Source organism: Eptesicus fuscus, chromosome 2 (assembly GCF_027574615.1).
Source record: "Eptesicus fuscus isolate TK198812 chromosome 2, DD_ASM_mEF_20220401, whole genome shotgun sequence".
Classification (NCBI taxonomy): domain Eukaryota; kingdom Metazoa; phylum Chordata; class Mammalia; order Chiroptera; family Vespertilionidae; genus Eptesicus; species Eptesicus fuscus.
Window position 1 is genome coordinate 77878453 of NC_072474.1, and position 13647 is coordinate 77892099.

Sequence of the window (13647 nt, forward strand, 5' to 3'; positions counted from 1 at the left end):
TGGAAGAATAAATTAATGGATAAACAAAACAAAAAGCACATATTTGATCTTTATTTAGATGTGTTTTCATATCACAACTGATTGCTTCTCTCATCCTCATCCTTATGATTTCATTTTATATTTTTTGTATTTTTTACTGTTATTTATGCCTGTATAAATATTTACACCCCACCATCTATACTAATAAAAGGGTAATATGCTAGTTAGACCAGGAGACCTTATGGATATCCTTCCAGACAAAGCCATGGTGGCAGAGGTGGTTGGGGGTGATCAGGCCAGGAGGGGAAGGCAGTTGGGGGTGATCAGGCCAGCAGGGGGGCAGTAGGGGGCAAGCAGGCCAGCAGGGGGGGCCAGTTGGGGGCGAGCAGGCTGGCAGGGGAGGCAGTTGGGGGCAGTCAGGCTGGCGGGGGGGGGGCAGTTGGGGGTGATCAGGCAGGCAGGCAGTTGAGTGGTTAGGAGCCAGCCGTCCCAGATTGCGAGGGGGATATCCGACTGCCGGTTTAAGCCTGTACTCATAGGGATCGGTCCTAAACTGGCAGTCGAAAATCCCCTGAGGGGTTCCAGATTGGAGAGGGTGCAGGCTGAGCTAAGGGACACCCATCCCCCGTGCACAAATTTTGTGCACCGGGCCACTAGTTTTATATAATATTCTTGATTTCTTCCCTTTCTCCAACAATGACTATGAATACATGGCTATTAATACGTGGCTTTAGTATAAAATATTTTTTTAAGTTGTAGCTTTTTAAAATATCATGTGTCATTATTGTTATAATATTTTTCTTAAAAGGTTAAGCAAAATAAGTCAGACATGAAAAAATCAAGAACCATATGACTTCACTCAATGTGGTATATAAAACTGAAAGCAACAAATAAAAACACACAAGAAAAACCAAACAAACAAAAGCTCATAGACACAAACAGTATCGTGATTACCAAAGGGAAGGGGGTGAGGGTAATAAAGAGTAAATGGGGTCAAGTATGTGGTGACAGAAGACTTGACTTTGGGTGGTGAGCACACAATGTAATACATTGTTCATAGAACTGCACACTTGAAACCTGTCATTTTATTAACCAATGTTAGTCCAATTAATTTAATTTTTAAAAGTTAAAAGAGACATATTTTAAAACAAGCAAAATTCTAGTAGTTTGCATTATACATCTCCCCACCAAAGATTTTAAAAAACTCTAATTACTTAAGTTACTAATGCTTCTTCTTCACACATGCCTTTGTTAATCAATTTTCGTTTACATATTTCCCATGTAGAAATTAATAATATAATAATAAATAGAAGAATTAGGCAAAGAGTATAATTTTATCAGAGTTGCTATCTTCTAAAGGTCAAGATGCCAAAATACATAAATATTGATACAGAGAAGCAGAGATTATGTCCAATACAGGTGTAGTAATAACTTTAACTCTACATTTCTAAGCACATAACAAGCATTGTCTGTTTCAATCATAGACTTAAATTAAGACAAAAAAGAATAACCTGTTTTTAATTATATATAGTTTTGAGGGTATGGGAAAACCTTAATTAAACGTCAAAATTTTGAATATAATTGTATTCCATTGCAAATAGAAATTTAGAAATTATACAAAAGGGCCATTGTAACTCTTAAAATTGTCAATTGTGATGACAAATTACAAAGACCTTCTAACTCTGGAATTTCTTAATAATGATCAGTATAGAGGTGACACTTAATTTTCATAAATAAAATATGGTTTACGAAATGAGTTTTAGGAAACTGATTCTAATATTATAATACAGAATGTAACAACTAATGAATTGATCTAACAACTAATGAATGTATGTATAATCAACATCAAGGTTCATCTTATAGTTTTTTCATTCATAATAACCAAATCCAAAGGGTGTACCTTTGAGATTTATCACAAATAATATATGTGCAAATAATTGGAAAGAATAAGTAACCTGTTTTTAAGCCCAATGCATTGTAAATTATTTTATACTACAGGCCCAGTGCACGGCATTTGCACATTGGAGGGGGCGGTCCTCAGCCTGGTCTGTGCCCTCTCACAGTCTGGAACCCCTCAGGGAATGTCCGCCTGCCGCTGAGGAGGAAGAGCCTCCCACCATCAGCCATCACCGCTGCACTGACCAGCTGTGAGCCCACTGGCGAGCCTGGCATCTGGCTGAGCAGTGCTGCCCCTGTGGGCGTGCACTGACCACCAGGGGGCAGCTCCTGGTTTGAGCATCTGCCCCCTGGTGGTCAGTGCACATCATAGCAACCAGTCGTTCTGCCATTTGGTTGATTTGCATATTAGCCTTTTATTATATAGGATTAAAAGTATCAGTATATAGGAGAATCAATTGTTATATATAAGGAACCAAGGGGAAATTCATGGGTCAGTCTTCCATAATTTAAAATTCATCCAGAAAAATGGCTATCTTAACTGCAAGTGCTAACTCTCTGCTAATAAAATGTTATGCTTGCAAAATTTCCTATTCTTCATTTACTGATCTCTGTAATCTCAACATAAGCGGGGGGGGGAGGGGAGGAGCACCATTCATTTAAAGTTGGTTTTACTCAGCAATTACTGAGAAGAAGAAGAAAAAAAAACAGCAACAGTTTTACAAGGATGATATAGATAATGCCATGCCGAGGTCTTTAAAGGGAGTGAGGCTTTCCATTTTAGTCTGGGGGTGGGATGGAGAGGAAAGCTTCCCAGAGATTGTGCTGTACAGTAGACCTGAAAGGATGCACTGGATTGTCCTCCCAAAATAAAATGGTATACACATTTTAAATGATGCAAAATTACATTCTTACAGCCAACCATAGTTAGCAATTCAGTCAACATTCATAGAAATGTAAATGTGGACCATAAACTAAAAGCAAAGTACACTTTAGAGGCCCTCGTTAAGTGAGAAAATGCAGAGTGTTAAGTAACAACAATTATCCCTGTGTTTTCTCGTCACTTCTAAGTGACACCAGGTGCACTAGAAGCACTTTGAGGAAACACGCGTGGGGTGATTTGGCGCATATCTCTTCTCCAAAGGACATCTCATTTCCTTCGAAAACAATAAGTGAACTCCAGAAAGAGTGCACCTCTCAAGGTCGCAGAGAACAAAGTGCATTTTGTTGTACCTGGCATTTAATCCAACCACCAGACACAATGGGCCTGAGCTTATCTAAATTGAGATGAGTGATAACTAAACATTTCAGCCCCAGACCTGGGTGTTTTGGTGTAACATATAAAATTCAGTCAGCTGGGACCTTAACCAAAGTATTCTGCTCTTGGTTTATGTTTAGTACTTGGTTAGAAAGTGTCCTTTTCATTAAAAAAAGAGAGAGAGAAAAGAAAAAAAAAAGATAACTACACAAAAACCACACTTCATGTAGTACCTCTGTCTTTGAGTAAAGAATATAGAGAGTTGGAAGGAACATTATTCCCACTTTTTATAATAAAAAACTGACCTAACTGCCAAAAAAAAAAAAAAAAAAAAAAAGTTGGCTTTGCTTTTGCTGTTATGTAAAGACAGATTATCTCCTGGTAAGAAGATGAGATAATAGAACACTGCTAAATATGATTGTAGTTAATTCTTAATTACTAATATGTAAATCATCCATTTTGTGAACTAAACATTAACATTATAATTTTTTTTTTTTGCTCCCTCTGTGTGTGTGTGTTTTTTTTTCTATTGCTATTCTGAGGTTTCTAATATTCTAAACAGAATATATTGTAAGCACAAAAAATAAAAACCCTTTACAATGATACCAAATGCATTCAAAAGTTAAATAATAATACCTTGTGGAAAATCTTTTATTTTGATGAGTTTTGCCATGTGTGTACAATATGAGAACTATATTATTACCTCTCCCTTTGTGTAAATTCTTTCAATATAACCTTTCCCTTCACATGTGTCTGCTATTACAAAAGCCACAAGGAAAAAAATCAAACAAGTAGAATCAAATACAGTATTGGCAAACTTACAAAGACATCAGAATGTCTTTCCCTACAACTTTTAGATGTTACAGACGCTATAATCCAGCCTCTTCATATTTCTATGACCCCTTTCATCCTCTGAACCCAACTCCACTCACCAAACAACAAATAAAAGCACCAAATTCACAATTGCAAATCAAAACAAGTTTTATAATTTTTAAGATTTTGTTATTGTATAATTAACAATTCTGTTTTCTTTATCTACTCTTCCTCTCCACTTTATTTTTACTCTCCAGAAGCAATTTTGTTTTGCTGATTCTTTGTACATTAAACATTTCACCAGAAAAATACATGTTTCTTCCCTTACTGTCTCTTCAACAATGTAGGATATGGGAGGAGTAGATAATAACATACAGGTTTGTAAAGAACATAACTCCTCTCCCTGGTTTGGTCTCTGTTTTCAGTCTCATCATTAGTTATCCACTCGCTTAGGTTAAGTTTTTTATTAAAATGCAAATATTCTCAGAACGTAATAAATAATACTCTTAACAAGTAGTCACACCTTCTCCTGTAACATTTAGCTGGGAAGGACCTTGGACATAGGACAGATATTTTTGATTAGAGGAGAGGATGCTGGGAACAATGTATCATCGCTTTTAATTAAAGTAGAGGAGAGTGTGGCCCGGTTGTGAAAAGCACAGACAGGCTAGGAAACTGCTTGTGAATATTTGGTGTTTGTGGATGAGATGAGAGAGGGAAGTAAAGTGTGCCAATGTTAAGTGCTTTCATTCTCAGCATTCTGTTTAAATTTGGTGGTGACAATATTTCTGATAATCTATTAGTGGTAAACAACAATAAAAAGTTTATATTTAATTTTCTTGAAGACAAAAAAATCCAAGACTCCGTGTTTTTCCATCATTTGTCATTTTAGTTTCCTCTCAAAACCTGGGGAGATAATATAAATAATAACATGCATAGAAATTAAATTTCATACGTGAATTTGTTTGGAGTTCCTGTTTCTTATATATTTTTTTTTATAAAACTAGCTTAAGAAATTATGTGTAGCTAATTCAAATATTATATATTTATTTTATTATAATTGGTTATAATCATACTTGGTTTTTCAGCTAAAACTGTTACTCCTAACTAAACTCATTATCTCAATTAAAATCAGCAGCTACTATCACCATAGAAATATTTTTTGCTAGAACAGATAATATCAAAGCCAATGTAAAAGTAATTCCTGAAAAAAATAATTATTATAAGTGTGTTTTAGTAATAATTAACTACAGAGTTAGTATATATAAGGTATCTATTTTAATTTTTTAAAAATTTTGTTGTATGGTGACATTCTTATACTATATTCTTATACTGTGTGTGCACATTCTTGTGTTACACAATAGTTCACAAAAACTCTATGGGTTAAAAATAAACTTTAAGTGTTCCAGAATGTTGTAATGAGGCAGAACATGTAAAATAAAGGTAACTGATTTTAAGCAATAAATCAATTCCATAATGAAATATTTGAGTTTATAGATAAAAAATGCCATCTCTTAGAATAAAGTTTACACAATAAAATATTAGTTTCATGCAATGAATAAAATCATAAAACAACATTTAGTCTACATATTATACAATTGCATAAATGGAATATTTGAACTTTTACCTAAAATCTTACAATTATTCATTTTCAAAAGTAAAATGTATTGGCTAAAGCAAAGAAATAAAATGGAGCAAAGAGAGTCATAATAAATGGTGCTGGTACAACTAGACATACACATTTAAAAAATGAATCTATATGCAGACCTTATACCCTTCACATAAATTAACTTACAATAGATCTCAGATCTAAATGAAAAATGCAAAACTATAAAACCCTTAGGAGATAACATAAGAGAAATCCTAGATGGCTTTAGGTATGGCAATGACTTTTTATATACAATACCAAAGATACAATCCAAGAATGTAATAATTGCAAAGCTACTTCATTAAAATTAATGTAATGTAAGCTGCTCTGTGTAAGATAATGTCAAAAGAATAAGAAAGCAAGTATAGACAGGAGAAAAATATTTTCAAAAAACACATTTGATAAAGAACTGTTATACAAAATATATAGAGAACTCTTAAAATTCAACAATAAGATGACAAACAACTAAACTTAAAAATGGGCCAAGACTGTATCAGACATGTTACCAAAGAAGATATACAGGTGCCAAAATGCATATCAAAATATGCTCTGCACTATCTGTCATTAGGTAAATGCAAACTAAAACAACAATGAGATATCACTATTTTTCTATTAGAATGATGCCGCTGAAATTTTAATCAGGGATAGAACCATTTATTAAGTTGTGGCAGTGACTGAATTTTCTAATCTTATTCCTGAATCAAGAGGTGATTATATCAACCACTTTTATCTAGATCAATTAGCATTGTAGACAGTATTGGACTCATTCCCAATACTTAGGTAAAAATTACAAATGGTCACAATTGCTTTTAAAAATCCACTAGAGAGTTAAGTTGATAATAAACTAAGTATTTCTAAGCACATAGATCTAGTTGTTTTTTTTTTCTCCCTACACCCAGAATGTAGATACACATTTCAGCACTATAAATCTGATTAGATTGGGGAAAGAGCATCTAATGATAAATTATGACATTAGTATATGCTGGCTACTCTACTGGACTAACTGAACCCAAATACTATTTTATTCATTGCTTATACTTTGGGTAGAAGACTAATTTTTTAAATATTTAGTTTTGTTGAGGTAAGTAGGAAAAATAAAATATTTTGATGGTTGAATGAGTTTAAAATATTGATAGTCACAAAGTAAATATATTTTACCAGAAGGAAAAACATACTTTCTAAAACATAATTTACTACCAAAGATGTGGTAGGTTAATTTTCTTATTAATAAATATTTTATCATTTGTCCCACTTTGTGTTGACACTGAGAGTGATGAAAAATACGTATGACATGGTGTATGGACTGAGAGATGAGAAAAATATATGAAGACAATACATATAATAATTAATTTGGTAATTAAGTGTTTGTAGTATTGAAAATGTATGAGATAGAAATTTAGTGAAGTGAAATGAATGTAGACTAATTCTCTGGAGAAATTTCTATTGATGATGTTGGTAACTAAAATTATCATAATAATTTTATTGAACAATTTCTAAAAATACCTGATTTTATTTAATCATCATAAAATACCTATGAGATAGGAAATAATATTGCCATTTAGATGAAAAAATGAAATTTCAAATACCTAAATCACTTAAGTCTCTAATAAAGAATATGTGAAAGATATCGCATTCCAACACAGAATTAGCAGGGTGATCACATTGTAAGATATAGAAAGCCCACACTCTTAACCACATGAACATATAAATAATTTCAACTATGAAATTATTATCTGAAAAAGCAAAATTCAGCTTAGTACTTTGATAACTTGAGAAACTAGGAGCATCTTCTGCAATTATAGTAATAATGTTATATGTGAAGAAATGTATACAAAAAATGCTGAAACATAAAAGAACAAATTCAGTTATATTTGAAGAGGTTAAAAGCAATAAAGGCACTAAGTAAAAATGGATATATTATAGTGAAAATTGAATGACTCTAAACAATAAATATTTTGGATAACATAACCATTATTAATACCATAGTATTTATATGTTGAATACATACTTTGTGTTAAATAGGATAAGGTGTATATGACAGCCAAAGAAAAGGGTTATACATTCCTAGGATTGTATGTTGCTATTTTGGAGCATTACCCCAGAAGATGTTGGTAAGGCTTGAGTTTCTTAGAGGGTCATGGTGGCTGACTAACAAGGACAACTAGTAGAGTATACATGAGTAAGGAGTCAGTTGGCAGACAGCAGCCAGTACTACTTACAAAAGGTTTTCTAAATTGACATGGAACCAGCTGGGAATCAAAGTGGATTGCTACTATGTTAATAAATTTAGAAAATGTAAACTCATGTCAAGTCTATCTTTAGCAGCATGACTTACTCTTCATGACATAAAAGTGTACCCCTGTAACAAGTACAAACCAGATAATCAGCATAACGTGATTCATCAGGCAATTTGAACCTACTTAACAAACGGTCAAGAATATCTTCAGAATTTCTAACTCAATGTGACATTATTTTGATTCTATATATGACCACAAACAACTTCTTTTATTGTGATGATGCAAAATTTCCTCTCCTTATACAATTAGAGTAATAAAATATTTATTGAATCTTTAGGGTTAATATATTGCCTGTATAGTTAACTATCTGTAGAATATATATTTTAAGAGGCACAATTATATCACACTAAAAAAATATTTTACAGATTTGTGAAGCTGGAAATCATTTCATCAATGTAGTATTGGCTCATCCCAACCACACAGGTGAGTGCCTTTTTCTTTTAATCTCCTCTAGAGTTAATTACATTGTTATTTTTTAAAAAGCCTTAAGTAGAAAGACAAACACTATATGGTTTCACTTATATGAGGAAGAAAACAAACAAAACAAAAACAGATTCACAGAAACAGAGACTAAGAGATGGTTATCAGAAGGGAGAGAATGGGGTATGAGTGAAAAGGGAAAGGAGAATATATTCTATAATATACTGATTAGTTTACATGAAGACAGATAATTACTAGAATTAGCAGGGTGATCACATTGTAAGATATAAAAATGTCAAATCACTTTATTATACATCTGAGTCTAATATAACCAATATAAGGTTGTATACTAACTACATGTAATTAAAACACACACACACACACACACACACACACACACACAATTTTTGAATGGCAAATAGCAATAGTTGAAAACATTTAAGATATGTCCTAATCCGTAACCTTTAATGCCTAAGTTTTCCAAATATTTGCATTACATCATATGCCCTGACAGTGGGTTCTCTAAAACAAAGTTTGTATGGGAATCAGCAGTCAGGAGATGTGTTAGATAGTGTGTTTATAAATGGGAAACAAATCTTTTTTGGGTAGGAAATCATGTTTGAGAGCAATATAGTACCAATGAGAGTCTCAGATGAACCTATGGACCATTATAAAGTTGGAATAAAATAACAATGTTGTAAGATTGAGACATCAATTTGATATATTGATCAAATATTGAATATGCATTTTTGCATAATGCATGGGCACAGACAATAGTGTGGTGAAGGTCTAAGGGAGAAGTGGGGAGGAGGGGATCAATGGGGGAATAAAAGAAGGGCATCTGTAATACTTTAAACAATAAAGAGAAATTAAAAAGAAGAGAAAAAAAAAAAAAAAAAAAGGACTAAACCAAAAAGCGAGTGTAATCTTGGGTGAGGTTGTTCCTTTCAACCACACATCCTTCACAGGGAGTGCCAAGGGTTGAAGGTTCCCTGTCAGCAATATTCCCTGAAGTGGTGGAGTAAACCCTTTATGCTTAAAAAATTTAGGTGGTGAGGCATTGTAATGTAAAAAAATCTTCAGACATTAATTTAAAAGAAGTTTATTATAAACTAGAGGCCCAGTGCACAAATTCATGCACGAAAGGGGTCCGGCTGGCACAGCGCCAATTGGAGTGGATTGGGGCCAGGCCTGTCAGGAGGAGGAGATAGCAGAGGTTGGCCAGCCGGCCTGCCCCATCAGGACAGGATCAGGGCCAGGCCACCTGGGGGAGGGGCTGTGGGCAATTGGCTAGCAGGCCCTGCCCCTGATTGGTGTGGGGGCAGCCTATTGGGGTGGAGCTGACTGGAGGGAGGGTCTGGGGGCTGATTGGGGATGGTGGGGGCCCATCGGGGTTGGGGCCTGCCGGGGGGAGGGGCTGCAGGAGGTTGGCCAGCCGGCACCCCTGATCAGTGTAGGGGGGGAGATCAGGGGTGGGGCCAGCCGGGGGGAGGGGCTGCGGGAGGTTGGCTGGCTGGCCCCATCTGCAGACCGAGCCGTTTCACTGGCCACAGTGGGCATCATAGCGACCCATTGTTCTGGTCGTTATGATCATTCTGGTCGCTGGCTTTCTATATATATAGATGGTAAGTATAGATTGAGAAAACATATGATGGGAATGAATTAAATTAGTAATACCTAAGCTAAGCTATTATTACAATTAACAGCAACTATGTACACTTAAGACAATATCGATATACATGTTTCTGTGTCACAACACACATATTGATTATTTAATCTACAAACTACATCTGGAAGAAATTTGTATTTGTGGACCCCTGATCAGCCTCTACCTCCAGAGGTGATAAGTCATAAAGTAGAGGTATTAACACAGATTACCTTGCATACAACTTTCACCTCTGAAATTCAGTTACTATGACTTGAATAGCTTTTTTAATTATATTTCTTTTGATGTACATATGGGTACTACACAAGTATGTTTATATAAATGTTACTAAGAAAATCTTAATATTAAATGGCATGCATATTTATTCTTATCTTTAAATGAGCAATGCATGAAATCTGCCCAGAACCAAATATGTTTTTTACTTTGCTATTTTGACAATAGTTACAATTTTAAAAACATACTGACATTTCATTATGACTTTAGAATTATAACTAAAGAGATTAGTTTATGTGTTTATCAGATTAAATCTTGCTATGGAGAATAAACAGTAATATAATTCACATTTACTTTTTACAAATGTCAAGGCTCAAAGTTCAACTTGAAATTATTATAAAATTGTTATCTAAAATGGTTCTTGAAAAAATTTGAAAAGTTAAATATAACTGACAACAATCAAGTGACAATATACTAAAAATAATGAGAGCTGTAAATAACAATCATGATTGCTGAATGGATATTTTATATGGTATTTCTGAATGTTAACTATATTGATATTTACTGTAATCCTCTTATGACACATTTTTACAATTTTCTCATATAAATGACATCCTTATAAAATTCCTTTTAGATTTTCACTAATTTAATAGAAAAGAACATTTGAGGTATTTAATAATCTCAACCAAAATTATCTTCTTTGACACTAAAAGAGAATAGAAAGAGGCATGCAAATATTAGAATGAATTTATTAGTCTCAGTATCCAATGCCACTTCAACTATTATGCTATTTCAAGTAACATTTATATTTTGTTTTATTTAAACTCTTAAAGAAGTAATTATCATGGTTTATTCTGTGATTTTACAGCAACACAACTATAGATATGGTCAGAAAATGACAAGTATTCTATTTGAGTCAAAAGGTCATAACATTTGAAAATGGTTCTCTTCTGAGTAATTTGTGATATAGGTTTCTATAAATACATGATGACATTTTATCCGGTATATAGTTGTTCTAGGGAGTTAGAATTATGTAACAAATATATGTTCAAATTTGTAATATATAGCATAATTGACATTTTACTCTTTTTGATAAAAGGAACTAATGCCTGTTTTCCAAGTCCAAATTACAACCCCTTCACATGGATGTTTTTCCTGGTTTCATGTCCTAACTATACCTATGAGGTATGTTATTATGTATTTATGTAATGGATTTTTATTTGATGATATAATAAATATATACATTGATGTATTTACCTGCGTTGTGGATTAATATATGATAATATATGTTTTATCTGTAGATATAATGTAGTCAGAGTTATCTATATTAATAAAAGAGTAATATGCTAATTAGATGGGGTCAACCAGACATCTTCCGGTCATCCGGTCCTCCTTCTGGACAAAGCCATGGTGGCAGGGGCTGAGGCAGAGTCAGTTAGGGGCAATCAGGCTGGCAGGGGAGGGCAGTTAGGGGTGATCAGGCTGGCAGGCAGAGGTGGTTAGGAGTGAGCAGGTTGGCAGGTAGAGGGGTTAGGGGTGACCAGCCAGGAAGGCAGAGGGGTTAGGGCTGATCAGGCAGGCAAGCAGAAGCAGTTAGGGGTGATCAGGCAGGCAGGCAGGTGAGCAGTTAGGAGATAGCAGTCCTGGATTGTGAGAGGGACATCCCCTGAGGGGTCCCAGATTGGATAGGGTGGAGGCTGGGCTGAGGGACATCCCCCCATGCACGAATTTTGTTCACCAGGCCTCTAGTAAATTATGATATGATTTAAATTCATGTATAAACATAGAAAATTGGAACATTTCAACCACAATTTTCCCTGGGAAAAAAGAATATTTGTGCATATATTTATCTATATTTAAATAAAATTTTACAGTCTTCATGAAGAACATATTGAGATATTTTAAGATTTTATTTTTTGTGAGAGTTTTTGGAACAATGTCTTCCATTTTCTTATGAATATGATGCTGTTTTATAGAATTTTTTATTATCTAATCATATTTAACACAAATTATTTTAGGGAAATTTATTTCTATCTATAATTTTTCTAATGTATTTGAAGTTTGGAATACCTATTTAATGTTACAAGTGAACAAATTAGTAGGTAACTCATAGATAAATGTTAATTTATGTTTTAATCTAACAGATTGGATCATGGATTAGTTTCACAGTAATGACACAAACACTGCCAGGTAAGACCTAGGATTATTGACAATTGAAGAGAATGTATCTTTAGAAGTGATTTCTGAGAATATGTTACTTTATAGTACTAAAAGTTTGGCATGTTTGCAAAAGGATTTTATGCTTTCATTTTTATTTTGGGCTTCTAAGCAGTTTTAAAACATCACAGTGATGGCCAAAGGGAAGAAGGAACGAGAGGAAAGGAATAGGGACATTTGCAATAGTGTCAACAATAAAAAAATAGATATACTAGTATAATGGGACATTATTTACTGTGTATTGCTATGTATTGTGCCCTAATCCAAGCCAGGAAATGTAGATAAAAGTAGTGGTAATAATGCATTAACGTGAAACTCACTCTTGTGCATGTGCTCTTCAGTTGCCCATGAGTGTCTGTGAAGGGAAGGCTGAAAGTACGAATGTATAATCTTGCATATTGGGCATTTTACTAGTAACACATGCAAGAAAGACACATTTCAATTAAGTGCATGTATTAGAAGGGATATTTGTAATATCCGTTACATCCATTTTTCATTTCACTGCACAACATTTTTGAATCATAATTAATATGGTTTATCATATGTATTTGTATGTATGTGTGCAGAGGTATATTACATGCATATGAAAATTGTATTAAAAATTCAGAGATAAATAAATTTTATTTTGTAATACTTTTTGGCAATGTGATATGAAAATATGGATTTATTTTGACCTGTGCTATGTACTTTCTCTGCTTATGAAACCATGCAATAAATATTGATTGAACATATATAAGCTAGGCAATTAATGTGAGTAAATAAAATTGATAGAAAGCTATGAAACTATTGAGAAATAATTTAAGATTAATATATGATAGTTTTTTTTTTATAATATAACTTGCTACATCCATCACAAAAATAAGAAAGGATAATTATTTCTTTTTTCTTCTAGTTGGAATTTTTACACTTCTGATGAGTATCCAAATGTCTTTGTGGGCACAAAAGAAACATAAAATTTATCTGAAGAAATTTCATTCTTATATGCATAGAAAATCAGCAATGATCCCATTCATATTGTAAGAAAAAAATAATTGGTCTAATCTCTTATATAGAAAAAATATAATTTAGACTTGGTCAAGGATGGTTGACTATTATGTTATAGAAATTCACAAATAACAGTATTTTTACTGAATAAAAATATAAAATGGTATAATTTAGCTAAATTTAGAGTAATAGACTTGAGGCAATTGAAAAACATAAATTAAAGACATAAGTAATGAAAAATGGCATCCAATATATT

General features: G+C 33.4%; 1 protein-coding gene across 1 annotated transcript in view; it reads left to right on the forward strand.

Moving 5' to 3' along the window:
* TECRL (trans-2,3-enoyl-CoA reductase like) overlaps positions 1-13427 on the forward strand; it is an 81214-nt gene extending 67787 nt beyond the window's left edge. The window contains exons 9-12 of the mRNA XM_008140337.3: positions 8257-8314; positions 11290-11375; positions 12335-12380; positions 13300-13427. Of these exons, the coding sequence (XP_008138559.1) occupies positions 8257-8314; positions 11290-11375; positions 12335-12380; positions 13300-13427 (318 nt within the window). The remainder of the gene's footprint in view (positions 1-8256; positions 8315-11289; positions 11376-12334; positions 12381-13299) is intronic.
* The last annotated feature ends 220 nt before the right edge of the window (positions 13428-13647 follow it).